General features: G+C 41.2%; 1 protein-coding gene across 4 annotated transcripts in view; it reads left to right on the top strand.

The window, feature by feature from the left end:
- Positions 1-27066, top strand: part of Tbc1d5 (TBC1 domain family member 5) — a 449388-nt gene that overhangs the window by 378920 nt on the left and 43402 nt on the right. For all 4 annotated transcript variants that reach the window (XM_026790055.1, XM_013354327.2, XM_026790054.1 and 1 more), the window contains 2 exons: positions 4697-4860; positions 26261-26360. In XM_026790055.1, the coding sequence (XP_026645856.1) occupies positions 4697-4860; positions 26261-26360 (264 nt within the window). The remainder of the gene's footprint in view (positions 1-4696; positions 4861-26260; positions 26361-27066) is intronic.

Raw genomic sequence — 27066 nt, 5'->3', positions numbered from 1 at the left:
TAAAAATATTATCCGTAAGACATAGCATGAGCTTAAGATAAACTATTTCTTCATCTTTTGTCCTTCCTTCCAAGGCATTTGCAAGCCAAGGCTCCTGAGAGATTCTGCTAGATAGGTAGAGATTGAAGAAAGGATGGAAGATATCCAGACATAGCTGTGTCTGATCCAGTAATACCTTTGTGTGATGTTAGAACGAAACACTTCTCCTGTACAGGCACAGCCCATGTCAGGGGATTCAACTTGATAAGAGGAATGTAGATTAGATTTCAGGGCAGCACAACAATGTGCTTCCTGTCTAATGTAGTATACCTGGTCCATACAGCTATAGAACCACCATGTAACTTATAGGTCACAGACATGCTGAAAATACCTAGCCCTTGGCTGATTGAGGACTGGGCATTTACCCCAGCATGCCATGCCAGTGACATCTGTTCTTTCTAAAAACTCTTCCACCCAAGGCAAGACTGCTGGTGCAGAAACATTTTCCGAAGATCTCCAGAGAGAAGACAGTGCAGTAACTGCTTTCTTAAGGTCTAAATGTTGGCATTTCCAAAATAACAAAAATAGTCTCAAGCTAATTTGCATAGTTAAGGAGGAATAAACATTTTATTTAGAGTTTTTATGTCCAGTTATATTTGCAATATCTATAGGATATAATCATATGTACCATGATCCAGTTATATTCACAGGTCTGTTCAATACCTTGTTCCTCCTCCTGACATCTTATTACTTAGGTAGGCTAACTTGAGAAGTATGAGTGTAGAAAAATTAAGAGGAGAATGCACAGTACTCTTACATATTCGAAATCTAGAATCAAAAGATTTCTTAGTTTATTATCATTTAAACATGGAAACAGTAATTAATACAAAAATGGGCCTGCTTAATAAGATTTTGTTCTTTGATATTGTTGTAATTTCTTTGAAATGGAACAAAGTCCCACAAGATTATAATAAAATTTTACTTATATGTCACCCATTTCTTCTGAATGGGCTAAACACACATGGTTTGTTTGTTTTTTGTTTTGTTTTTCTAGACAGGGTTTCTCTGTAGCTTTGGTGCCTGTCCCGGAACTAGCTCTTGTAGACCAGGCTGGTCTCGAACTCTCAGAGATCCGCCTGCCTCTGCCTCCCGAGTGCTGGGATTAAAGGCGTGCGCCACCACCGCCCTGCCTAAACACACATGGTTATGTAAGGCATACTGTGTGCCTTCTTCTGAAAATATCCAAGACAACTAACATTTTACAAAACATGGTAAACAAACTGCTCACAACTCTTCCACAACTACTAGCTTGTTCTAAGGATATAATAAAATTTAAATTATTCTATCTGGAATTTAGATTAACTATGAATTTGAATTATAATGTCAAGTATTGAGAGACAAGATAACATAACTAGAGTTAATAACCAAAGGAAAAGTAAAGAACATTTCCCAGAACTAAAGAAGCATTCTGGCATGGAGATTAAAAACAGTTTAACAGGCAGGATAAGAATAAGACCTGTCCTTCACTGGAGGCCCCATAGAGAGCTCAGAAGAACATGGATAAGGTCTATTTATAATGATGACCATCAAGTACCAACACATTTCTCAATTGTAAAACAGGAGATAGAAACATGTGGGGTTTTGATGGTTATTTGTTTGTTTCTTTTTAAAGTTTTACAGGAGAATCGTTTGAAAGGATCATATGGAATGGCAAAGTAGATATTGGCACAGATAAAGCATCAGGTCTGCCAGCAGACCCACCTTCATCTTGGTGACATAAAGCACAGCTCATCTCCACAGGGTCAAATATGAGTGAACATGGACTTAAGTCACCGCACATATATTTAGGGTTAGATTCATATAAATCTACTTTGTAGAAATAACAGCTTTCGTAAGTAGTGGTTAGAATTATGTTTAAAAAGTCCAAGAATTAGAAGAAATATAAACTATGCTCAAAAGTGGGTAAAAGCAGTCAAAAGATTCTCTAAAGAAACTTCCTCACCAGACTTTTAATATATTAAATATGTTCAAAGAGCTACAGGAAACCATTTTGTAGGAACTAAAAGAATGAAATGTTTTGCCACATAGTTAAGTGAAACAAAAATATTGTCAATGATACTTACAATCTTTTTTCTACTAGCTCTAAAAATAGTAAGGTCGTCTTTATTATAAGACAGGCAGCTTTTCAAGACAAGTTAAGCCCAGAAGCAGACCACAGAGGAAAGTTTTTAGGACACTGAAACCAGCAGGAGCTATATGGCCCCAACAAGTCATAACTTACAGATCCCTGGAATTTAAGCAAAGGTTAAAGATTTTCAAGGAAAAACAGAAAATGCCAAGTGTCCTAGCACTGGTCTCTGTAGCTGCCTTTACTTTGTCTCCACCCCTCTAGAGTAGCTTTTACAACCCACACCCTCACAGCCCTACAGGTACAGAATGGGTGCAGAGTGCCCGAAAAGTCAGGGTCCCAGCAAGCTCTCACTTTGTAATCTATAAGCAACACCTCAGAAAGGCCGTGTTCATGGGGCTTATCTTCATTTGACCACATACAGATCTTACTAAATGAGAGACTCTTACAAGGTGTCTGTGGAAGGAAGATACCTGCTGACAGTCATTGAACATTACAACTGCCCGAAGCATCAGTTAGATGGAAATATGGTGGCAGAAAGATTAACAAGAAAGTCAGAGACTGATCAAAAAGCCAAAAAGTACAGCTTGTTGTAGGTTAGATTTTTGTGAGGCTGACTTACCAGGCCAAGGTACCTGATATGGCCAGTGAGAAATAAATCTTGACCACACATAGGATGGAGGAGCCACAGTAAGACAAGTTTATTGTAAGCAATCAGACATTTTATACCCTTATCAGAAACAGAATTTAGTGGTTATTATCAGCATCAATACAATGGTAGGTGCCAGGATACAGTGATGTTTGCTAGCCATGTGGGGTATGCAGAACTAATGTCTAAGGCAAATAGTCCTGACAAGTTTCTATATACCTGCTTAGTGTCTAGGAAATATAGAGAATCAAGAGATAGCCTGAATGCTTCACTGCCTGAGGGAATACCTGGTTTCACACAGTGCCCTGGGAGCCACCTGAAAACTCTGACACATGCCTCTCAAAAGCAGCCAGGCCAGGCCAGCTCCCTGATTCCCTGCATGCTGGTGTATGCTTGGGATGTTAGCATTCTGGCTTACAAGTTTGAGGCTAGACTGGGTTACAGAGTGACTTTAAGCATAGCCTGGACTGCTGGGAGGTGGTGGCGCACACCTTTAATCCCAGCACTCGGGAGGCAGAGGCAGACGGATCTCTGTGAGTTCGAGGCCAGCCTAGTCTAGAAGAGCTAGTTCCAGGACAGGAACCAAAAAGCTACAGAGAAACCCTGTCTCAAAAAAAAAAAGTATAGCCTGGACCAAATAGGGAAACCCTGACTCAGGAGAATAGAGAAGGGAAAGGAGGGAAGGATATGATTTTAACAAGAAAATTTCTAAATGGGTCCCGGGATCTTTTTCATCCGGAGACATCCTAGTTATGGGTTATTGCCATAAACAAATAATCCAGTGAAGTTAAGGCCTAGAGCCCTGGAAGGAGGTAGGAGACAAAGGAGGGAATGCCAGGATAAGGGAGAGCAGAATGTTCCTGTTGTAGGCCTAAAGTCAGCACAGGATGCTTCTAGGACCATGGAATCTGTATTCCCTGCCCTTTTTCCATCCAAGTACTAACCCGGCCCGACCCTGCTTAGCTTCCGAGGTCAGACGAGATCGGGCGCATTCAGTGTGGTATGGCCATAGACTTCCCTGCCCTTTTCTAGCTCAGGGAACCTTGTACTCAGTTTGAAATTACAGTGACAATCATTAAAGACTGTTGTTGAAGTGGAATTAGAAACAAAATAGATTTATTGGGAAAACAATCCTGCAAAAAGAAGAAGGAATGGGCTTAAGGGGTGGTGTTAAAGACTACTGCAGACCTTACAGGAGTCCAGAGCTTCCTGTGAGAGGACCTGGGGGGGGCGGGTGAGCAGCCCTGTTGCCGGACACCACAGGAAGGGAACCATCTCAAGAAGAGCAGGCACTCCACTCAAAACCGGAGCAGATCCCTAGTAACCTGGGGACTGGGCTGCAGAGGACAGCTGGTGAGACTGGGGACAGGAGACTGGTAGATAACTACTAGTCCTACTGTAACACAGTGACTTTGTACCTGTGACCCAAGAGAGAAGACTGCCTCTGTAGGGAGCATCTATTAATCATGGACCTTTTACTTGGTGAGCATCCCAGATGCCACCATTGCAGTCAGGGCACAGCCCAGGGAGAGGCATGGAGGCTCTGTAGTGGGCTAGGGGCTGCTCTACAATTAGGGAAAAGAAGGAAGCTCTTTGAACTCTTTTGCTAATTAGTTTTGAATCATATTCATCCATAGCTCAGTCACCTCTGCTTTCTCAGGTAAGGAGTCACCCAGCTGCTGGCAGAGCACAAGGCTATTAACACTTCATCTCAGGAAATTAGGTTCTTTTTATGTTTTTTAAAATATGCATGGACTACGTCGTATGCATAACATATTTGAAAACTGAACTGGTACTTCATTGTTTTAAAAAAATAGCATCTTCATGTGAGTGTTGGGAAACAGCAGCTTCGTTGCTCATTGCCATTTATTAGACCCAGTGTATTTGGTGGCTTCGTGACGGTCTGGTGCTTAATGAGTACTGCTTAATTTTTCTTACAGGGCAAAATTCTAAGATCATCAGTCCAACCTCAAGCATCGAGAGTTTGCCTGGGGGAAGAGAGTCCTCTGGCTCCCCACCTTCATCAGCTTCTAAAAAGGATTCCTTTTTCAGCAGCCTCGCACGTTCCCGCTCACACAGCAGAACTATAGGGAGAAAAGAGTCTGTAAGTATCTAAGAGCAGCTTGCTCTCCACCTTTCATTTTATTCTAGAGTGGTGCACATAGGGAAATTCCGCTCATGCCCAGTTATGTAAAACTCCTTACATGTCTGTGGACTTGAACAAACTATTTTTTCATGAGTGTGTTAGTGCTATCATTATAATTTAGATAATACTTTAAGACTGTGATCTCTGTTAGCAGGGAAAACAGAAACATGTGTTCAAGAGTATTTTTCTAAATCCTTCTTCTGTCCTCTTATCAAAGTATGTCATATTTCAGAACATAGTCCCACCATTGCTTATTATGGGCTCTGTGGTTCGGGAGGCAGACCCTGCGGAAGGCTTACTGGTGAATAGCACCTATCAAAGAAAGAGAGCTATGACTGGACACAAGTGTGGCCCCTATCCAACTGCCTTCTAAATTTTAATAAACAACACTTTGTTGTTGAGAGATTATGACACTGGGAAAAACAAAACAAAATAATCTTTCTATTTTAAAATACTAACCTGAGCCAGGCAGTGTAGTAATAGGAGCGGCGGGGCTGCGTCCCCAGCACCCCGCTGCCCGCACGGGTAGCTTTACCCGAAATAATTACATGGACACTGTATTCTTTTAAGCACTGCTTGGCCCATCTATCTAGCCTCTTCTAGGCTAACTCTCACACCTGGACTAGCCCATTTCTTATCATCTGTGTAGCACCGGTCTTACCCGGAAGATTCTAGCCTACGTCCATCCTGGGTCGGAGCTTCATCGCGTGTGCCTCAGAGAGCAGAGCTCTCGCCTCTGCCCGCAAGAGTGGAGCATCATGTCTCTCTAAGGCCTCTGCCCCTGAGAGGAGAGCTGTCGAGTCTCTGAGCTCACTTCCTCTTCCTCCCAGCGTTTTGCTCCGTTCACTCTTCCCACCTACGTTCTAACCTATCAGGGCAAGCAGCTTCTTTATTTAATCAACCAATGACCTTCCTCCATCACAGGCAGTAGTGGTGCACACCTTTAATCCAGGTAGATCTCTATGAGTTAAAGGCCAACCTGGTCTACAGAGTGAATCCAGCACAGGCTTCAAAGCTACAGAGAAATCCCGTCTCAGAATACCAAAATAAATAAATAAAGTCGTAGCCTCAAAAGTAAAATAATTTTGCTTTTTGTTTTTAAAAACTATATGAATCGCATTTCTATTGTGGCGAAGTTTTTTGTTGATTGTTTGGTTTTAAAGATTGATTTATATTTATTTTATGTGTTTGAGGTTTTGCTTGTACTGCATATATGATCACTATAAATATGCCTGGTACCCACAGAGGTCTGCCAGATCCCCTGGAACTAAAGTTATACTGTGTGGGTACGAAACCAAACCTAAGTCCTCTGCGAGAGCAGCAGCCAGTACTCTGAACCACTGAGCCATCCCTCTAGCCCTCTATTACGTTATTTTCATAGTCTCTGTATAAATCCTTTGTATGTAATCCTTAAAAGGCTGTATATTCAGATTGTATCAACTACTCTCATAATCTAGTTTTAATATTTTATTATCTTTTATTTTTGTGATAATAATATAATGACATCATTTCCCCTTTCTCTTTCCTCCCTCCAAACCTTCCCACATACCTCTTTGCTCATTTTCAATTTTATGCCTGTTTTTTCATTAAAAGTTGCTACATGCATGCATACATACATACATACTTACTTACATACATTCCTATATACATAAATACAACCTGCTCAGTCTGTATGTTGTTACTTGTTACGTGTGTATGTTTTGAGGGCTGACCACTTGGTATTGGGTCTTTACAAGCAGTTTTATAAGAAATCTAGCTACATTTTATGACTGCTTTCACACCTGACCTAACATGAAGAAATCACTTGCCCCCGAAAGAGGAAACAATATCAGAATCTAGCTATAGCTGGAAAATAACAACTACTAACCCCCTGGAGAGATGATTCGTCAAGATATGTGAAAGATGAAGCTTTGGATACCCTTCCTTGGTAAGCCACTTCACTTCATAGTATCTCAGCCACCTCATCTGCAAACCAAGCAGTGTCCATCACTCAGTTTTGGGGCTACATTCTGAGAAATGCAGAATACCTCTGTTCTCTACATGGTTCTGAATTTAGACCAAGATGGCTATGAGGTTTTTTAGTGACTAAGTCTCACAGTTCCATAGTTAACTATTGGTCCATCGCTGACTGAAATATCATTGTGCAGCACATAGGTGTACCTGTTCTCTGAGGGAAAGGATTCACCTGTGCTGTATCACAGCTGTGGTCTGCAGTGTCCACAGGATGGGACTTACTATGAAGACAGTGTCTGCGACTGCTCATCTCTGCCACCTCCCAAAATTCCTCTGCAATTAGCAACAAACTTCAAAATAAGAAACCAGGACAGACAACACAACCAGTAAAGTCTGTTTATAGGGAAGCATGTGGCAAAGGGTAACTAAACAGCGTAAGAAAGCTGGATCCTCAATCGTCAGTAGAAAACCCAAGAAGCTCTTGCTTTAGGTGTGAATTCATCTGGGACCTGACGCCTTGGTGATGAAGATGGAAGGCAGAACAAAGCTGTCACTGTTGCCAGTGATGCACATAGAAGAGATTTCTTTTCCCATTGAGCAGAAGACAGGAGCTTTAGTTCTCTGGAAAGAGTAAAGTAAGATCACTGGACTGAGAGACATCAGACACATTCCATATGGGGCTATGCTGTGGACAGTGGGTGATTATTGTATTAAACACTAAGTAGAGGAACTCTAGCCCCGTCCTCCTCCCCTGTATCCCAAAGTATCAGCATAGAACATGTGAACACACACACCCCACAAACATTCTTCCCTTAGGAATTCTTCAAGGAAGAAACCAGGTCATGTGACAGTGGGCCTAGCCATCAATAGGTACCATCTAAACAGTGCTTCCTCGTGCCTCTTCAGTTCATAGCTTTCTATATCAAGACAGCCAAGAATCATGCAATGTGGTGATCAAAGACAAAAAAAAGACAACTAAAATAAGATAAAATATTCATGGCAAGACAACTTCAGAAAGTAACATGTATGTATATGTTCATCTTTCAATATCCATGGAGAATTATATCTAGGATCCCCTCCTGGTACTGAAGTCTGTGAATGTCCAAACCACCAGATAAAATTATATCATGTTTGGGTATGCACCTTTTTCCATGTAAGTTAAATCATACCTTAGTCATTTAATTGCTATGTGAAGTGCATACTGTTTAAAAGATAGTAAGCTAAAAGTCTACGTGTCTGAGGAGAAAAGGAGTAGGGTGCTGTGTCCCACATATTCAATACATGTACTTTTTAAAAAATATTTTCAATTGATAGTTGGTATACAGAACCCATAACTATGGAAGGTTGACTGTAATTCTTTCACAGAATAAAAACATGAATACGAAAATATAATATCCAAACTTTACAACTTAATGAAGAACTGGAAAATAAAGTTGAAGAAATACTTCCCAGAAACCAAAATCTAAGACAAGATTGAAGTAGAGAATAAGGAAAAGTATAACATAGCTGAATCCAGAAAAAAAATGGGGACAACAAAAGAGGGTGTACATATAATTCAAAGGGCTAGGAAGGTGCTGGCTGGGTAAAATGCTTGTCTTGGAAACAGGAGGCCATGAATCCCATCCCCAAATACATGCTTTAAAAAAGAAACAACAAACAAACAAAAAGATGGCAGTGAAGGCCGGGTAAACCAGTAAAAGACCTCATCCTAAAGAGGGAAAAAAATACATGACATCCTGCATCGTCCTGTGGACTTCACAGACACACAATTCAAGGTGTGTTTCCACTATTTTAAACCGGAATCTTGAGATTGAATATCATAATTACACAAGTGAAAAAAAAAAAACACTCATATCCAGTACTGAAAAACTTCACAAGAGAACAAAAGACACCTTAGGGACTTATAGTATTGAGTGAAAAAAAAGGTTTTATCTATAGCAACACCAAAGCCAAACAGTAGACCATTGCCTTCAGTACTGTGGGATGAATTCACTTCCTACCCAAACACCCAGCTAAACCACTATTATGGTTTAAATCTGAAATGTCCCCTAATGGTGCGGATCTTGAAGGTTTGAAGAAAGGTTATTGCATCAGCAGGGTGCCAACTTTGTCAATGGATCAATCTATATGTGTTTATACCTGAATGGACTAAAGGAAGTGGTGCCAGGTTGTAGGAAATAAATCACTGCAGCACACCTTTGAAAGATATATCTTGTCCCCTGTCCCCTTTTTTCTTATTCTCACTGCTCCTGGCTGCCATATGCATATCTATTTTATAAAGTAAGTCTATTAGCTGCTAATCTAGTTCAAATTATGCTGTAACAATTGAGAAAATAGGGTGTGTGAACAATATATTTACCTAGAGAAAGAGAGGAGCAAGCTGGCAGTGACCAGTAGAAGTAACTCTCATTCTTACATAGTGAGAAATCAGTAGAGAATACTCTCCAGGAAAATAAAAAATCGAGCAACTTAAGCTAGAGGTAAAAGGGAGGGGTGGGGAGAAGCATTTAAAGGGACTGTTTCTGGGGAACAGAAAGAAGGTGTGAGAATGGGCTTTTCTAACAAACTTGTAGCAGCAGTTGACTCTTCAAGAGCTACATATGTGAACTACATTTAAAATAGTAACCAAAAGTTGCAACACAGTAGAATACACTACCATGGTTAATCAGAGCATTTGTCTGTTCAGAAAGTCTGTATCTGAAGGGCTAGAATATGAACATCATAAACGAGACAAGCATATGAAGACTTGTTTCTTGTGTGTTATATTTGGTAGCATATGGATTGGTCTACAAAATCAGCTAATTCTGAAGGTAATAAAATAACATAAAATTGAGAGGTTGAGAAATAGGCCTAATTCCCCACATTGACATGTTGTAAACTGTGAACACCATACATACATTAGATGCATAACTATGACCATGTGTGTAATCATTCCAAATTTAGTATATCTCTTACCTTGAGGAGATGGAGCTAGAAGTCTTCAAAGAGAAGGCTCTGGGTTTCCACTCCATTAGCCTTAGTATTGTTTGCTATAGTCAGTGTTCTTTGTTGGCTCTTACCACAGTAGTATTCCATATATATCCTGCCGCCTGTCAGCTAGATAACTAGTTCTGTCCAGTGTGTTGAATGTGTAGGTGTTTGATATGTATTGCCACTGCAAAACCCTACATGTATCTCTTTTGGCACAATGAACTGCAGGGTATATCAACCCAAGAAATGTAAACCTGAATCATGAGTGAAGAGTGAGATTGTATTGATTAACCCTCTGAGATTTCAGAAGAACACAGTGCACAGTTAGACTTTACATGGGCCCATAACTGGACATCTTTCTCCCTGGAAACTACCCTGCCATAAAAAGCATCACCAGCACCTAAGTCATACTGCCTACCATCACCATGCCTCCTTTTCTTTCATTTCTAGCTCAGTTTTTTTACAGGGATATTCTGTGACCTCCAAAATCTCAAGATAGGTTTTCTTTAATTCATTATTATTAGTTCCTTATACAAGTAACTGGCATGAATCGAAGCAAAGACAAGCCTTACTTTGAATTACCATAACTTTAAACTATGTAGTATCTTTCAGATTACAAGACTCCATTTAAAGTGATCTGGTACAAAGAAATTGTAATCAATTAGAAAGAGGCTAAATAAGCAGAAGACAGACATAGCCCAAAGATGAACATATTGTAGTGACCAGTATAAGTGTGGCAAAATCTGCTTTAATGCTATTTTGAAAAATGCTTTTGAAATTGGTAGACACTTCATATCCCAAGTATGCACCATTTAAAGCCTTTCTGCTAGCTGTCTGTTTTAGGATAGGGTGCATTGTATTTGTTTTCATACTTTTGATGGGTTTTCAAAAAAAGGGGGGGGGACAAAATTGAGCTAAATCTTTAAAGAAGTAACAAGGATTGGCAGATGCTTATAAAAGACCTTATTCTCTGAAGTTCAGAGATACTATTTCTAAAGAAAAATAACAAAAGGGCATCATTATGCTTCTCTATCTGATGCTTTTCACTAAAATGTGAAAGCAGTGAAACAGTAGTACCTACTGTAGCGCCAGGATGGTGATACCTTCCTCCCAGCACTCTGGAGACAGAGGCTAGCCTGGGCTACAGCTAGCTACATGGGCTGAATCTATCAAAAAACAAAAATATTATCATAGTTTTCAACATTGTATTTTGAAGATAATTTTTCTTCTCCTTTCCCTAAAGTGTCTAGAAGGCTTACCTCATTAAATTTAGATTTTTAATTGGTTATTTGTGTTGTTTTTGTTGGTGGTGGTCTTGAAGACAAAAATGCAAATTTTTTTACTTTAATTTTTTTTGTCTTATTTTGCATAATGATATCCAGTACTTACTAAAAATCTTTTTGTTGGTCATTTGCTTGACTGTTAAATGAGTTTTTGCTTTTTTAACACTATTCTACAATTGTTGTCATTTTTTCTAAAAATTTCTTTGCTTAGGTAAAAGACAGAGAAAATAGTAAAAGGAAAATCCTAAAATTGACATATCAGCCAGTAGTAATTTTTAAAATCTTTAGGAACTGCACGGTGTTTTGTCATGTTTTGTGATAATTACATACCAATCTCCAAAGATCTAAACGTATCTGTGGTTCGGGGTCCTCTACAAACCACATGAAATCAGAATGTCTGTGCTACACAGGGAGATGACTAGTAAACCCAACAGCCGCGGGCACGGGGCAGCTGTGAGGAGAGCTCATCCTGTGTGTCAATGATCCCCTTATTGCACTTGGGTAATCTGACAGAATTTGATTTTTATAGCATTTGGTAATTCATTAATGTAGTCTTATCATGGCACAGAAGCAGTGTTGCCAGGCACAGGAAGACAGATTTAAAAGAAGACTCTTAATAACCTCTAGAACTAGAGCCAGTTTGAATGTTGTCTAATCTGTTGCAGACTATAATCTAGAATTGGAATTATGAACATTTTATCTGTACAAGGAATGTAAAACCTGTCTGTTGTGGATATTTCCAGTAAATGGGGAGTAGTAGTTATATAAAGTTATCTCATCAACACAAGAGGCATTAGATGCTTAACTGCTGTGTTAGCATCCAGGACTGTCTCACGGTACATACTTGGGCAGTCCCAGCAGGCTTTTCTTTCTCCTCCTATTGGCCAAAATTAAACTCTGCAGTTACCCATAAGCAGTCACTGTTAAGATGGATGTTTAGCATAGAGAACTGTAACTGTGTGACCAGACTGTAAGGGGGCAGTAGCCTGAGTATGATGGGCAGCCAGGAACTTGGTGAAAAACTGGTGGATTGCCAGAATGGCTTACCTTGTCCTTCATGAAAGCATTTAAATTTGAAAGAGAAGTTTTGCTTTAGGGGTCAGTCAGCTTTTAGGGGTCCATTTTCAGGTTTTGAATTAGGTCAGTGAATTAGAGGAGAACATGAGCAGAGTGGCTTTCCCGAGACACCCGTGCTTTCCTATCTAATGTAGTTCATTGACATATGTAGATTCAAATTAATTTAGAGGCCATGACTGTTTTTAGCTTTTTAAAAGCCTTACTAGGAATTTTAATCTTATGTCAAGATAATTTAGGAATTTGTAGCATGACATTCAATTAGTTGTTTGAACTTAGTTCAGAGTCTCTGCCATGTCTGAGAGTCTGCCAGTCAGCTGTGGTCTGAGAGAGTAGACGTAGATGCTCGTGCATCAATTCTTCTCGGTCTCCAGTCTCAGCCCGTTGGTGTAATTCGAGCACAGACATGGGGTGGCAGCGGAGCATCGTCACGAGCTGTCTCCACACCACAGCAGCTAGTTCAATTTTGCTTTTAGAAGTGGGATTTAAGGTTTGCTTTTTAACTTCAGAATGCCTCAATAAATTTATTTAATACCAGCACGCACACACATACACACTCACCACAGTGAACACAGAATTACAGGAAATGGATTGCACCGTTAAGGACGATCATCCTCCTCTTGCTAGGCCTTCTTCTTCCATCATTTATCTTCCTCTTCATCATCTCTGTAAGATATAAAGATACCAGGTTGTGCCCACAAGGAATCCTGCCAAAGAGGCATACACATTGGCTTGGGGAGAGCTCAAATCAAACAATTTAATGTGTTGGCAGCTGGCCAGGGGTTTGAGCCATGCTAAATTAAATGTGTTGTTGATAACATCTGCTTCTTTTCAATGACCTTTCTGGAAACTTAATGTTTATGTGTTCTTTCAAACTGCACTGCCTTAGAGGGACAGTTACTTGTTTCCTTAATGTACATGTGCATGGTATAGAAGGAAAAGAAAATTCTCAGCCTACCCTGTGCAAAAGAAAGTCAATCAAGGCCAAATTCATACTGTGGAGGCTGTAAGCTGTCTACCTCTTTTCCCTTAGTATCTAACTGTGATTAAATTTTTTTTTAAAATACCTGTCCCTGCAGCTCATCTTTTATGTTTTAAAAACACCCACATTAACTTTGCCAGGAAATTACATTAATCTACAGAGCTTTCACTCAAAAAGAATGAGATCCCTGCTCTCATTACAGCAGCTTCAGGCCTCTCAAACACAAGGGCAGGTGGAGAAGGAGCCTTTGTGGCTGTTTCTCATAACTGAGCTGAATTTCAGTTCAAATGTCTTCTCTTCTGCGGAGCTCTGTTGTCCCTCCTCTTACCTTTCTGGCCCATGTTGCCCATGTCAGAAATTCATACACTCACAACTGTCACAGAAGCATGGCAGTAGGACAGGTGGCAGCCCATGCTCTGCGTGACAAGCTACAACGCCAACATACCCTGGGCGCTACATTGGCCTGAAGGGAGAATCTTTTCCTCCAAGCAAGGAAGTACTTCACACTCCTTATACTAAAAGAGATGGCGTTTCTCTCTCCTCCCCCATCTCTGAACCCAGGACTAGACTGTTTCTTGCCTTTTATTGTTTACCCATAAGTTTCACCCTTAATATTCTTACTAGTTAGTCTACTTTTAAATTTCTGATATTTCTGATTTTTCTTTTTTCATAATAATGGCCTGATCTCATTAAATAAACTACATTCAGCCTCACTTGTCCTTGCACGGAACAAGCCTCTCAGACCAGCACCTGATGTCACCCGGGTCACTGTTTTGACCTATTGATCTTTATTACCTTTCTGTTCTTGAAGGCCCATCAGAAAGGACAGTGCTCTTAATATTTATCTAAAGCCTTCCTCATTTCCCTTAGCAAGTAAAGAACTTGTAAATTGTGCCATTAACCTGCTCATGTAGCATGTGTACACCCACTACCACCAAGTCTAAAGAGTAAAGGAGGCCTCATACAGTGAGCGATACTGACAAATACTTACCTTCACATTGTAATCAGTTGGTTCTAGGCGATCTTTTGGGTTTTAAGCATATCTGTATACTGTTGTGCAGTTCTTATTCAAACATCATGATTTAAAAATGTATAGTCTTTGAAAATATTGAGGTATTTTTAATTAAATTGAAGAAAATAAGAATGAAGTCAACATGGTACCTGATGTTGATGTTAACATTTATATAAAGCTTAACTTCAACTATGGACGTTAATCAGAGTTAACCACTATCTGCCGTTGAAGCTGTTAGCATCTTATTTCCTATAGCCCATGTTCTTGTCAAACCAGAGCTCTTCCTGCCCCAGCCTCCTGAGTGTGGGATCACAAGGTTGTGCGTGTGTGGCTGTTGGCACTCTTGATGGAGGTCTGATGAGTGTGGGATCACAAGGCTGTACGTGTGTGGCTGTTGGCATTCTTGATGGAGGTCTGAATTGGATTTCTACCTGAGGGCATTGCCTGCTGTATTAGTTGCTCTTCTCTTGCTGTGATAGACACCATGACTAAGGCAGTTTACAGAAAGAAGGGTCTATTGGGGCTAAGAGTCTGTCATCTTGAACCTCAAGCACAAAGCAGAAAAAGCAAACTCTAAGTAGGGAGAAGCCTTAAACTCTCAAAGCCTGCCTGTGATGGCATACTTCCTTCAGTAATGCCAGACTACCCCAGACAGCACCTTCAACGGGGAGTCGAGTGTTGAAATGCCCAAGACTGGGCACTTTCCCAGTCCCAGTATCACATGCAGGACCCTGAGCTCCTTCCAGAAGGAGATAAGGCAGGCACACCAGCTTTTTCTCTCAAGTCAATGACCTGCAGTTAAGATTAAAACTTCTAAAGGGGTCTAGTTAGAAAGCGTGTACATGCTGAGCCTTGCATTTTTCCAGTACTGTTGTTATTTAGAATGCTGGAAGCCACACAGGATAGAAGTTATGGCCTGTGATTGTAGTGACTATAGTGGGCAAGAGTTGCACATGAGACCAAAGGAATTTGTATTCATTGGGTCCACATCGCGGCTATCTGGAGTCAGTAGAGCAGCACAGGCAGCAGAGGAATGGAATCCTCATCTACAAGGTGAGCCCTGGGCATGGGTAATTATTGTATTTTCTGGTCATGCAGATGTTCGGCTGACGTTTAAAACCACTGCTTTAGTGTCTTCAAGGACCCCCACTCTCTCTGTGCTCTGCCTAGGATAGGCTCTGCCTAGGATCAAAGCAACATAACCACACCAGGTAAAGTCACCATATCCAGATGAGAAAGACTGACTGTGCCTTCCTGGGCATCCTCCTAATGTACTGTTGCATCATACAGAATGTCCAATTAAATTTGATGTAATCCATGAGTACTTTTTTAACAGGCAATATGTGAAATATACTAAAGAAACTATTCTTTATCTGAAATTCAATTAGTTGTTCTGTTATGGTTAGTGGTTTGATTGGGATTTGTTTTATTATTTTATTTTGTCAGTTTGTCACACATAAATTAGAGTAATTTGAGAAGAGGGACCCTCAGCTGAGACTGGCCGGGGGCAGCCACCTGTGGCATTTTCTTCTGAATGGCCGAGCTATGGGCTGTGTTGACTCGGGACAGGTGGTCCTGAATGCCATAAGAAATTAGACTGAGTACACCATAAGGGAGAAGCCAGTAAGCAGCGTTTCTCCACGGCTTCTGCATCAGTTCCTGTCTCCAGGTTCCTGCCTTGAGTTCGGGCTCTGACGTCCCTCAGTGATAAACTATTCCCTGAAGATGTAAGGTGAAATAAACCCTTTCCTCCCAAGGACTTCTGGTCTTGGTGGTCATCACAACAGAAACTCTTACTAAGACTGTGTTCTTATTCCTAAATACTGTGGTTTCACATAGAGGCAGAGACATTTTCAGAACTACCCAGGATTTTGTGTACTATTGACCTGAATTCTTAGGTCTCCACTAGGAGAGTCTCTGCAACTCCCCTGGAGTGGATCTGGTTCACCTTGAAAGAAGGTGTAGCCAAAGGGTCTCTTGGGAAAGCATGCACCCAAAACTTCATTCAGTTCTGCCCTACAGTGTCTATACACTAAAGACTTCTTGTAAATAGTTGATTTTGCTGAAAAAGTAAATTTGGTTGTGAGAGATCTGTCCATTTTCTGATAAACCATAATCTTTAGAGGAGTTGTGCAGAGGGGCTAGTCCATTTCTACAGATCATAGGTGTGAAAAAATCATGCATCAAAAATGTCAGGGCTCTCAGAAATGAGATTGATCGGGGCAACTGATAACGTGTGGAATGAAAGGGAATGTATTTAATGCTAGCTAGTAGGATACTGTGCAGTGGTTGGGCAGAGCTGTATGGAATCCTAGCTGGCAGACATTGCAGTATATGTAGGCAGGCATTTTGTGCATTCCTGGTTTCAACTACATGCAGTTTGACACCTGGCATTTCTTGAGAATGAAATTGTAGAGAGGAACTGTGAAATACAATGTCTCTCAGTTGTTCCTTGATTCATAATTATCATTGACACCAATTCACAGTTTGAAAACAAACATTACAATACAAGTAACTATACTGAGTCCCATTTGCCTTCTGAATTTGGCATGTTACAAGAGAAAGAATATAGAAAGATAGGCTATGCGATGTTGTTGTTCTTCATGAACAATAACCTCATGTTAAAAAGTGTAGGGATAAGTCCCACCCCTTAGGGGGCGTGTTCGCCTCGGGCTAATGTTTGCTTATATATTTGGTGAGCATGCTCCCAGCCGCTGCTTCTGCTTTCCTGGTCTCCGCGGGAACGGTGGTTCTGTAAGTCTATTAAAGCTGTATATATATATTTTTTTACAATCTGTCTGCATTCGTTTACGCCGTTACAAAAAAGAGCATTCGAGTGTTCAAAGTATTCCTTGACACAAGTTTGCCCACTGTGTACATCTTACTCCCAGTTTGTAACTCCCTATCAGAGCTCTTCAGGGTTAGGAATGGCCTGTCAGGCCTCTGATGATCTTTCTCTGGCAACCTTGTTATCAATCCTTCCTCAACATTTCTGCTGCCTCTCGGGGATGTACAACTCTTTCCTTCTCTTAAGTAAAGTATGTTGTCTTAGACTTCTTTGCTGTTTTCAGCTCCTGTCTTTTCCACAAACTCACAATTCTTTCTGGTCTCAATTCAAATACATGATGTACCGAGGTCTTTACTTGTTCGATTCTGGAGGTGTTTAACTCTCAAAGTAGAAAGTCTACCCTTTCCAGACCTGCAGGAACAGTGAAAGGTGCAGTTTATCATGCCTGATTCATGGGTGCTGATTCAGCATTCAGGGAGGTGATCTCCTTATAATCACGTGGAAGGTCTCACAGGCTCTGTTCCCTCTGACTGTCCTCTTTATCAGGTGTTGTTTCTGGCACTCAGAAAATTGAGGAATAAATTCTTACTCTTAAAGGTTTTGTGTACTGTTGCAAGTACTCAGTGTAGCAGGAATCACTCTGGTATCTTCCCCAACCAATGGTGTTGACCAGCAAATTTTCAAAGTTAATAGAAATTGGCTGGTGTTACTGAGAAATAGGGTTCCTATAAGTCAGTGTGGTAGGCATATGGCTGACGCAGAGCATTCACCCTCTTCTTGCGTTTTTTTTTTTTTTCTAAAAGCTTCATAGCTGGTATTGTTTACATTAACAGGAGAATATCATAGTAGTTCTAATGCTTGTTTCCCTCTACCATTTGTAACTTAAAGTATTTCTCATTCCTCTATTGATCTTCAACTTGTATTCAGTTTAGGTATAGGCTTCTGTTTGCCCTTGTGGGAGGCATTTAGCTTTGAGAATGGGGATACATGTCTCGTGTTTTGTCCTCACATGGCCAATTATTTTTACAACAACAAAAGAAACAACAAAAGCAGCCTTGGCTAAGGTCATTCTGTCTGGGTTAGCCATTGTGTAGGCTTCTGCTTTTGGTGCCAGGAAAGAGCTCACAGATGATCTTGGCCAGCCAACAGTACTATGAAACATGAAAAGTCCCTGGTATGGCCTGGGTGGTTGCATCAGTTGATATGATCACATGCAAGTGGCAGGCAGAAAAACCCTCATTAACAGAGTACCATCTGTGCTCATTGACTTGGTGGAGAGGGAACGTATTGGGGTTACAACAGATTGTTCATGCTGCCTGATTATAAGAATACAACGTGAAGGTGACAGCCTGGAAGTCCACAAGTTGGGGCATGTCTCTTAACAGTGTCATTTAGACTCTTATATACAGACCTTTCTAGAAGAGAACACTTTCCCAGGTCCAATGTTTGAAAGACAGGCAGTTCTCTAACAACACTTAGATACCTCTTGAATTCAGGGCTAGGAACTTACTGATCTATGTAAAGGGAGCCACAGGCTTGAATTCAGGGCTAGGAACTTACTGTTCTGTGTAAAGGGAGCCACAGGCTTGAATTCAGGGCTAGGAACTTACTGATCTGTGTAAAGGGAGCCACAGGCTTGAATTCAGGGCTAGGAACTTACTGATCTGTGTAAAGGGAGCCACAGGCTATGCAGGTGGTGACGGTGGTGACTGTGAGAGAGGCTGTAGCCATCCTGCTTCACCTGAGTAACGCTTGTCAGGAAGGCTGTATTCCTTTTCCAGTTTGTGCTAGCATTATAAACTGACTTAGAATTTATAACACGTGGCCCAGTTTTCTGGTACTCATTCTTGTCTTTTCTGTTTATTCTCTTACTTTTCATAAGCAACTTCTAGAAGGGCAACAACCTTAAAATAGCTCACAAAATGGGAAGGGTAATAGGCATAAAATTATGTTCCTAAAAGTTTGAATTTATTAGTAGGCCTGAGAAGATGGCTCAATAGATAAAGTGCTTGCTGTGCGTGTGCAGGGTCAGGGTTTTGGCTGCAGCACCCGTGTAGGAGCCATGCATGGGGATGCCCAGGATTGGGAGCACAGACACAGGAGGGTCCCTGAGGCTCACACCCAGTCTGGTCAAAACAGAAAATTTCCATTCAGTGACTGTCTGAAAACCAAGATAGAAAGTGATCTAGGAAGACATTGGTTCCCGGCCTCTGTATATATCATGTACACTCACACAATTCTCGGTAGTAAGTATTACTTACTATAGACTTTTATAAAAATGTTTTCAGAAAACCTAGGATAGATTCAAATATCATGATCTCTATCAGTCCCTTTAATTTAAAACTAGAAGTTTCTAAGTGCTTGTCTTTATGAATACATTGAGAACTAATGGTCCAAACACTTATTTCTGAATTGTAGCACAAGTAATAAAAACCCGGAGACAGACATTGGGGTTCAGCCTGGAGATCAGAAAAGCAAAGCGGCCAACCACTAGAGAACCCTTTTACCTCTCCCACCTCTTCACACCAACAAGGCGAGATCCTGTCTCCATGAATCCTCAGACTCCACACTCCACTGACTTCCTGTCTTTCCCCGTTATATTCCCCTCTCCGCCCAGCCACATCACCCGCGTCTCCACCTCCCTAGTGCTGGGATTAAAGGCATGGGATCCCAACTGCTGCCACCACCTTTGTGTGAGCTCTGTTTCTCTTCTACACAGATTTAATTAGCCCGGTGTGGCCTTGAACTCACAGAGATCTGTCTGCCTCTCGCTCCCAAGTCCTGGGGGGATTAAAGGTGTGTGCCACCACTCCCTAGCCTGTATGGCCAACTAGCATGGCTGCTTTGCTCTCTGATCTTCTGAATAGAATGATGAAGCCACTCTGCACAGAGTTAATGCAGAAGGGCTGGGAAGCTGTCTTGGGAGCTGTTGCCCTGTTGATTTCCCCACAGCCTCCTAATTCGTATTGAGAAGATTTCTTTTAGATTGTTACCAAATGTGCATGTGACCCAGAAACCTTCTCTTAAAGCTGCCTTAGAGCAGGGAGACAGGAGAATAGTTTATGGCCTTTCTATATTCAGAAGGAAATATGAGGGCCTAACACTGGTACTAATGCTGTCCAAATTGTGGCCCATTGTCTAGCCAAACATTCCCTGGGGTTTAGTTAGCAATGCAGACTTGCAGGCCTAGCTTGTAACTACAGAAATACACTACATTAACAAGACCCAGCTGACATTTTGTTCATATTAGAAAACAAAAAAGGAGGCCAGAGAGTTGGGTCAGTGACTTTAAGTGCCTATTGCTCTTACAGTGAGCCCAGGTTAGTTCCCACCACCTACATGACTGTTTACAACCAGTTCCTATTGCTCTTACAGTGAGCCCAGGTTAGTTCCCACCACCTACATGACTGTTTACAACCAGTTCCTATTGCTCTTACAGTGAGCCCAGGTTAGTTCCCACCACCTACATGACTGTTTACAACCAGTTCCTATTGCTCTTACAGTGAGCCCAGGTTAGTTCCCACCACCTACATGACTGTTTACAACCAGTTCTGACCCCAGTTCCAGGGGATCTGGCACCCTCACATGACCTCCACAGACACCAGGCATGCATGTGATATATATAAATAATTATTTTTAAATAGATTGAAAAGAATGTCTAAAGTTAATTGAATACCAAATCAGAAATGCACTTCTCCATGCATGTAATTCCATCCCCTATCGGATGGACATACAAGTTATTATTACCATTTTATAGGCAGGCTCAAAGATGGTATGTGGCTGGCCTCTTATATACTAACTAACACTATAGCTTATTCCAGCCTGCTCTCCAGTACAGTTGCTGAACTGCTTCATAGACCATGTCCTTTCGACCCCTGAACTGAAGGTGTGTAATGTGGTCACTGTGCTCCTTTTCTTTTTTTCCTGGTGGTGTCTTCCCAGGCTATTGCCATATGCTTCAGTGTGTGGCTATTGCCATATGCTTCAGTGTGTGTGTGTGTGTGTGTGTGTGTGTGTGTGTGTGTGTGTGTGTTACCCTCTGTGTACCACAGCTTCCTCAGAGCATCTGCAGCCTTCCTTCACCTCATCAAGACTTTCCATTTCCTGTGCTTCCCGCTTCTTGCTCACCCATCTGTTCAAGCAAGACTAGGCGCCTTTCCTGTCTTCTGGCAGCTATTCTTGGCTGGTTCCTGCTGCTGCTCTCAGTGTTGGCTCCCTCGTCTGCTTGTCTTGTGATCTGAGGACACTCTTAGAAGCTGGGCAAAACTCCACCCCAGGGCCCTTCCTGTCCCACTTTGCCTCAGGACTGACAGACATTGCTCCCGTGTGTATGATCTTCAGCATGGTCAGACCCCAGTCCTAATATATCACTGGGAAGAAGAAAAGAGAAGGCTTCCTGCCCATCTGTAACTCCTGCTCCTCCCAGTGCTCTGACTTCACTTCATTATTGGTTCCTTTGCTCACCTTTTACTCTCCTGCACACACACGCACACACACACACACACACACACACACACACACACACACACACGCATGTACCACCTTGTGACTGGACCCTTGCTTCCTGAAACATGCTTTTCTGTCATTTCATTCAGAGTCCTTCTCTTTGAATACCCTTAGAATGATGTCGTCTAGAAAGCATGCTTTCATCCCCACATCTGATACAGATGTCTCCTCTCTGCTGGCCTGTGGAGAGCACTTCACATTCATCCCCAGAGCTTTCAGGCACATCATCTGCTCCTTTCTTGGCCTTAAGAACACGCAGAACAGGTCTTCTCTAAACTCAATAGACACCAGGACCAACATCTCACCTGTTACTGCATTTCCCACAAAACTTAACATAAAGTAAATGAATGTATTTATTAAACAAGGTGATAAAAAAGTGAATAATTAATAAACTACAAAACCTTGTACTGCTAAAATAAATAAGAAATATTAAAGGATATTGAAGCATTTATAAAAGTAATATATGAAAGATATACTTTATGTAACCAACGAAGTTACATAATACCTAACAAATTTAATGACCCTATAGAAATGCCTTTTTCTTTTAAATAGTCTCACTATATAGCCCAAACTGACCTTGAACTCTTACAATCTTCCTGCCTCATCCTTCCAGGTGTTGGGATCTGAAGTATTCTAAAATTCTAAACATTGCTGGATAGCTTTGGAAGGAAATAGTTTCGTGAGCATCTAGAAGTTAGGACTCCATCCAGGTGATGAGTCTCTGTTGAAGGGAGCTCAGATGTTTGCTGGGCAGGACATAGAACCCAAGGAAGAAGTCTATTTCTAACAGATAAAGAAACTGAAGAAATTATACAAAGGTACTGGCAATAATGGGTTCTGAACCCAGGATTGTCTTCTCCAGGATTCCATCATGACCCCACCGTACTCCTTCCTATGTAGAAAGTAGAACATCCATGCCAGGGTAAACACAATAATACTTTCTTTTCAGGATCATTAAGCAGTTTTCCTACAACGTCAAGGTGATTAGGCAAGCATTTCTTCTGTATTACAGAGGGCAGTGTGATGAAAGCAAGTGAGCAACACTGTCATTCTGGAGAGTGTTGCTGACTGAAAGGTGCACAACCCTAGACACTAAGACAGACATTTAGAGGAGGTTCTGGCAGTTTTAGAATTGCAATTATATAATATGATGAAGAATAAATGGAAGCCTCCCTTTGTTTCCACATGATCCCATTTCTGTTTATAAACCCTGAGTGATAGCTGGAGGATTTAAGAATGTTTTTTAGATTCTGCAGCCTCAATAGGGATGGCAAACTGCACTTCAGACTACCAAATATAAGAGATTCTTGGCCCTTTGCACCTGCTTCAACCAGAGCCGACCTCTTTGATCTCATTAAGCTTTCCCTGGAAAATGAAAGTCTGAATGAATGAATGTGCACTCTTGCACAGTGTTTGTGTGGAGACAGATTCTGTCTGTATTGACATTCAGTAGGCATGAAAATTTGTGTTTTTTTCTCCTTCTGAATTTGACAGCCAAGTACCAAGGGCAGCCCCATGCAGGTGCAAACCCTGAACTGCCCACATAGTGACAGCATCTAACACTGCAGAGCAACAGACTGTGGAGGAAGTGGTCCTCTGAGCTGCAGACACTTCCCAGCTGGCCAGTGTCTCAAGCCAGAAGGCCATGCCCATCTCCTCTGCACTGTGTCCTCCGAAGCTCTTCCCTCCAGGCTTTCCAAAAGCAAGCCACGAAGTAGAAGAAAGCTCTGTGTCTACTGGGGACCAAAGCTCTCAGGGATGTTTGCACTTTAACTAGCATGGTTGTTACTCAGTTAAAATATTGCCTAGAGTACACAGAGATGGTTTTATGCCAGGAAGCTTCTCTTTTCTGGTGTTTTCTATATAGCCTGGGCTGTTAGCACCCTAACTACTAGCCACAACCAAATTCTAAGTTTGGTCCAGATTTAGATTCTGGTTGGATTTGTGTATGTAACTAAAAGATGACTGAGTGGAAGGGCCAAGATTCCCAGGCAATGTTTCTTGTTTCATTATAAGACTTGTGCACTCTACCGTATGATCCACTTGGGCGTTCCAGCTCTTAACAGTTGTTAAGTGCCTTGAGAGCAAAGTTTGAGTTTACATCCTCCAGAGGACTGACTGTCCACCAGAGCAGGAGAGGGAGATAGTTTAAGGCCATATGATTTATCAGTGACAAGACAGGAATAGTTTCTTGGTGTCGTATGTGAGTTTCTCTCTTAACCACTCTCCCACATTCAGCCATCTCTCAAGGCATACGGAACAGATCCAAAATAGAGCACCATAGGGCTCCCTTTTTCTCTTTGGTGTGTGGGTGGGACTTGAACAGTGCTCATTAGGCTGTATTTGCTGCTGTATGTAGTAGTATAACCTGAGTCTCTCGCTGACCTGGCAACAGCTGTGATGGACTAAAAGACTCCAGAAGAACATTGTAACCTGCCCAGGGTCTTGGTTTTTCTCTTGTGGATTTTACTTCTCCATGAGTCTCTTTTGGATTCTCTAGCCTGAACAGCCATCATGAGCCTCCTTTAGGGAAGGCAGAATTTGCCAGGCTTCTTAAACTTCCCAACTTGACATAGTTTGACTTTCTGTAGTCTCTGTATCAAGGCTAGTGAGGCCATACAGATGCAAGAGCTAAAGAAGGATTCTTGCAAACTTAGAAGTGAGGCCACAGCACACTAAGAGAGACAAGGTATGCGGTGCCATCTGTACACACTGACTACAGCTATCGCAGAACAAGACACACGCAGCCTTCCTTCTTTAATGTCTGTAGTAATCTTACAGAAGAGGTTCAGGCCTGTGAAAAGAGACAAAGAAAGGGAGAGAGAAAAGAGGCCTAAGACAGACCATCCTTTTTTCACCTCGACGCCCAGTGGAACCAGATAGGTAATGTTTTCCATTAGCATCCTTCAATTGAGCTTCTGGTGCCATGTGCCCTAGTTTAGGAGCAGGAGGAGCTGTGGAACTTGGTAGGATACATAATGAACATGGGAAGAGCTTATATAATTCCATGGTTCACTTTTTGAGCACTGCTATGTCTGACTTTGTGTCAAACATTTCAGTGCATGTTGCTAAGACCTCTTGAGCTTTCAGTTGAAATCAGTGCTTTTCAGTGCTTTTACATGTCTTCCAAATGCAGTACACCTACAGGAGACCTTTTCAACCATTCATTTCCACCCTACCTACTAGTCAGATTATAATTACTCACTTTAAAAAAGTAAAAGAAATGCCTCAGTTGGTTTCTCTTTCCATTTTGTTAATGGCACAGAAGAATTTTATATAAAAAAAAAAGCATCTAAGACTGGAAAATCCATTTTCTCACCTGTGCCAGCCCTGGCAACATCCTTTCTTTTCTATTATAGCTATCCTGGCTAAAATAGCCCAAATTACAAAAATTATTCCCTTTGTCTGAGAAAAACTCACAGAATCTTACAGATTTCTCTAGGAAATATTTTACAGTTGTAGACAGAGACTGCTCATTTTTTTTCCAGCTGCCCAAACCTGAAATAATCACACAGAAACTGTGTTAATTATAACGCTGCTTGGCCAGTAGCTTATGCATATTTCTAGCTAACTCTTACATCTTAAATTAACCCATTTTTATTATTTTGTATTTTACCACAAGGCTTGTGGTTTACAGTAAGGTTCTGGCTGGCAGATCGTGTCTTTTTCCTTAAGAGGCTACATGGCTTCTCTCCTGATTCCACCTACTTTCTCCTCTAGCTCTGCTTAGAATTCCCACTTTGCTCTATTCTGCCCTGTAATAGGTCCGAGCAGATTCTTTATTCATTAACCAATAAAAGCAACACATAATACAAAAGGACATCCCACATCATGTTTCCTTAAAAAGACTTTAATCTTTGTGTCCTTGTTGTTTGTGTAGTTTAATGACTCAACATAGAGGACCCATCTCTAGAAACAAAATACCCCAGCTCTTTGTCAAGGGAGGAAATATAAGACTAGCTGCTTACCAGCTGCTGAGAAAACTCACATTGTAAGACATTTTCATTGTCTAGACAATGATGAGGTTTCTGGTATAAACAGGTTTCTTAGATGTGTGTATATGAAGAAAAATGGAATTGCCTACAAAGTATGAGCTAGTCAAACTCAGTTTCATCTTTTAATTTTTATTACTCAATACTTTGAAAGATATTAGATGGCCAACACAAAATGAACTTTGTATTTTGTGCTGTTGTAGACTTTCTGTTTCATCTTGGTTTAGCATTTATGATTTATTGGGTTTTGGTTGTTGTTGCTGTTTGCTTCTTTTGTTTTTAATTTTTGTGTCTTTTGAAAGAGAAGCAGAGAGAACATAAAACTGGTGAGTAGGGAGGTTGGAAAGGAGCCAGAAGAAGCTAGGGGAGGGGAAATATGATAAAAAAAATTATATGAAACAAAAATATATTTCTGTACTTTTATGCAAAGTTTGTATGTTTACAGTTAGCCAGAGCCAGAATTCGATTAGGAATACTTGGGTTTTTTTTTTGAGGGGGTTGTCTCTGTTCTACTGTTTTTCTTGGTGATGGTAGTAGTGGCCTTTCTTTTATCTGTTTCCCCCCACCCCTTAAGTTTTGTCTATATAAGGAGGCTGGGTGTGGTGGCACAGGCCTTTAATCCTCAAACTTCCTAAGTTTTGGAGAGGCAGGTAGTGTTAAGGCCAGACTGGCCTACATAAAGAGGTCCTTGATATCAAGGGCTACAAAGTAAGGCCACATTTCAAAACAAAACAGACAATGTAGGATCATATGTAGTACTTAGTAGTCTTTTTTTAATCTTTATTTCTTTTCTTTAAGGAAGAGGAATTGGAAGCCCAGATTTCCTTCCTCCAAGGACAGCTGAATGACCTAGATGCTATGTGCAAGTACTGTGCCAAGGTCATGGACATGCATCTTGGTAAGTGAGCTATGTTAGCCTTGAAGTAATGACAATCAGAGAAGTGACGGTGGCAGTACTATGTACTAGGCACATATTAAGCTCTTGTTACATGAATCTTCTCATTTACTTCTTACAAAAACCACTGCGGTAGAAGTATTGTCACCACCCACATTGTCCTGATGAAGAAACAAGCACATGAAGTAAAATGCCCCAAGATTAAACCACGAGTAAGCAGAGTAGGAATTCAAATCAGTGGAAAACAAACGTATCTTTCACCTCCTGACTGCCACAGTGTCTTTATAGAGAGCTGCATCCCTCAGACCCATAGAATGAGCTTCTGAAATCAGTCTGCTACAGTCAGTCACACAATGCTAACTGATGGTGCTTTCTGTAGTTATAAAACCATACCTGTAGGGCCTCAGAACTAGAAATGTCCTAATTAATGTTCTGATTACATACGAGTCATAAATGTGCCACATCTGGAGGTCTTCTGAGATTACTCAATTTGTGACAGTCCTGGAATTAATACTCAAATTGGTCTGCTGAAGCATTTTGTATGACTGCAGTAGTTACATGGTACTTGCCGAAACCTCTGTTGTGGATGTTATCACTTGTTCTTAGCCCATTTGTAGTGTGCTGCTCTAGGGTCACATGGGAAATCATCAGCACAACCAAGTGTCTGTCTCTCTCAATCTTTCTCTCTCAATCTCTCTCTCTCTCTCTC

This window comes from Microtus ochrogaster, unplaced genomic scaffold, assembly GCF_000317375.1.
Source record: "Microtus ochrogaster isolate Prairie Vole_2 unplaced genomic scaffold, MicOch1.0 UNK40, whole genome shotgun sequence".
NCBI classification, from domain to species: domain Eukaryota; kingdom Metazoa; phylum Chordata; class Mammalia; order Rodentia; family Cricetidae; genus Microtus; species Microtus ochrogaster.
Note: the sequence above shows the minus strand (reverse complement) of the source record. Positions and strands in the feature narration are given on the sequence as shown.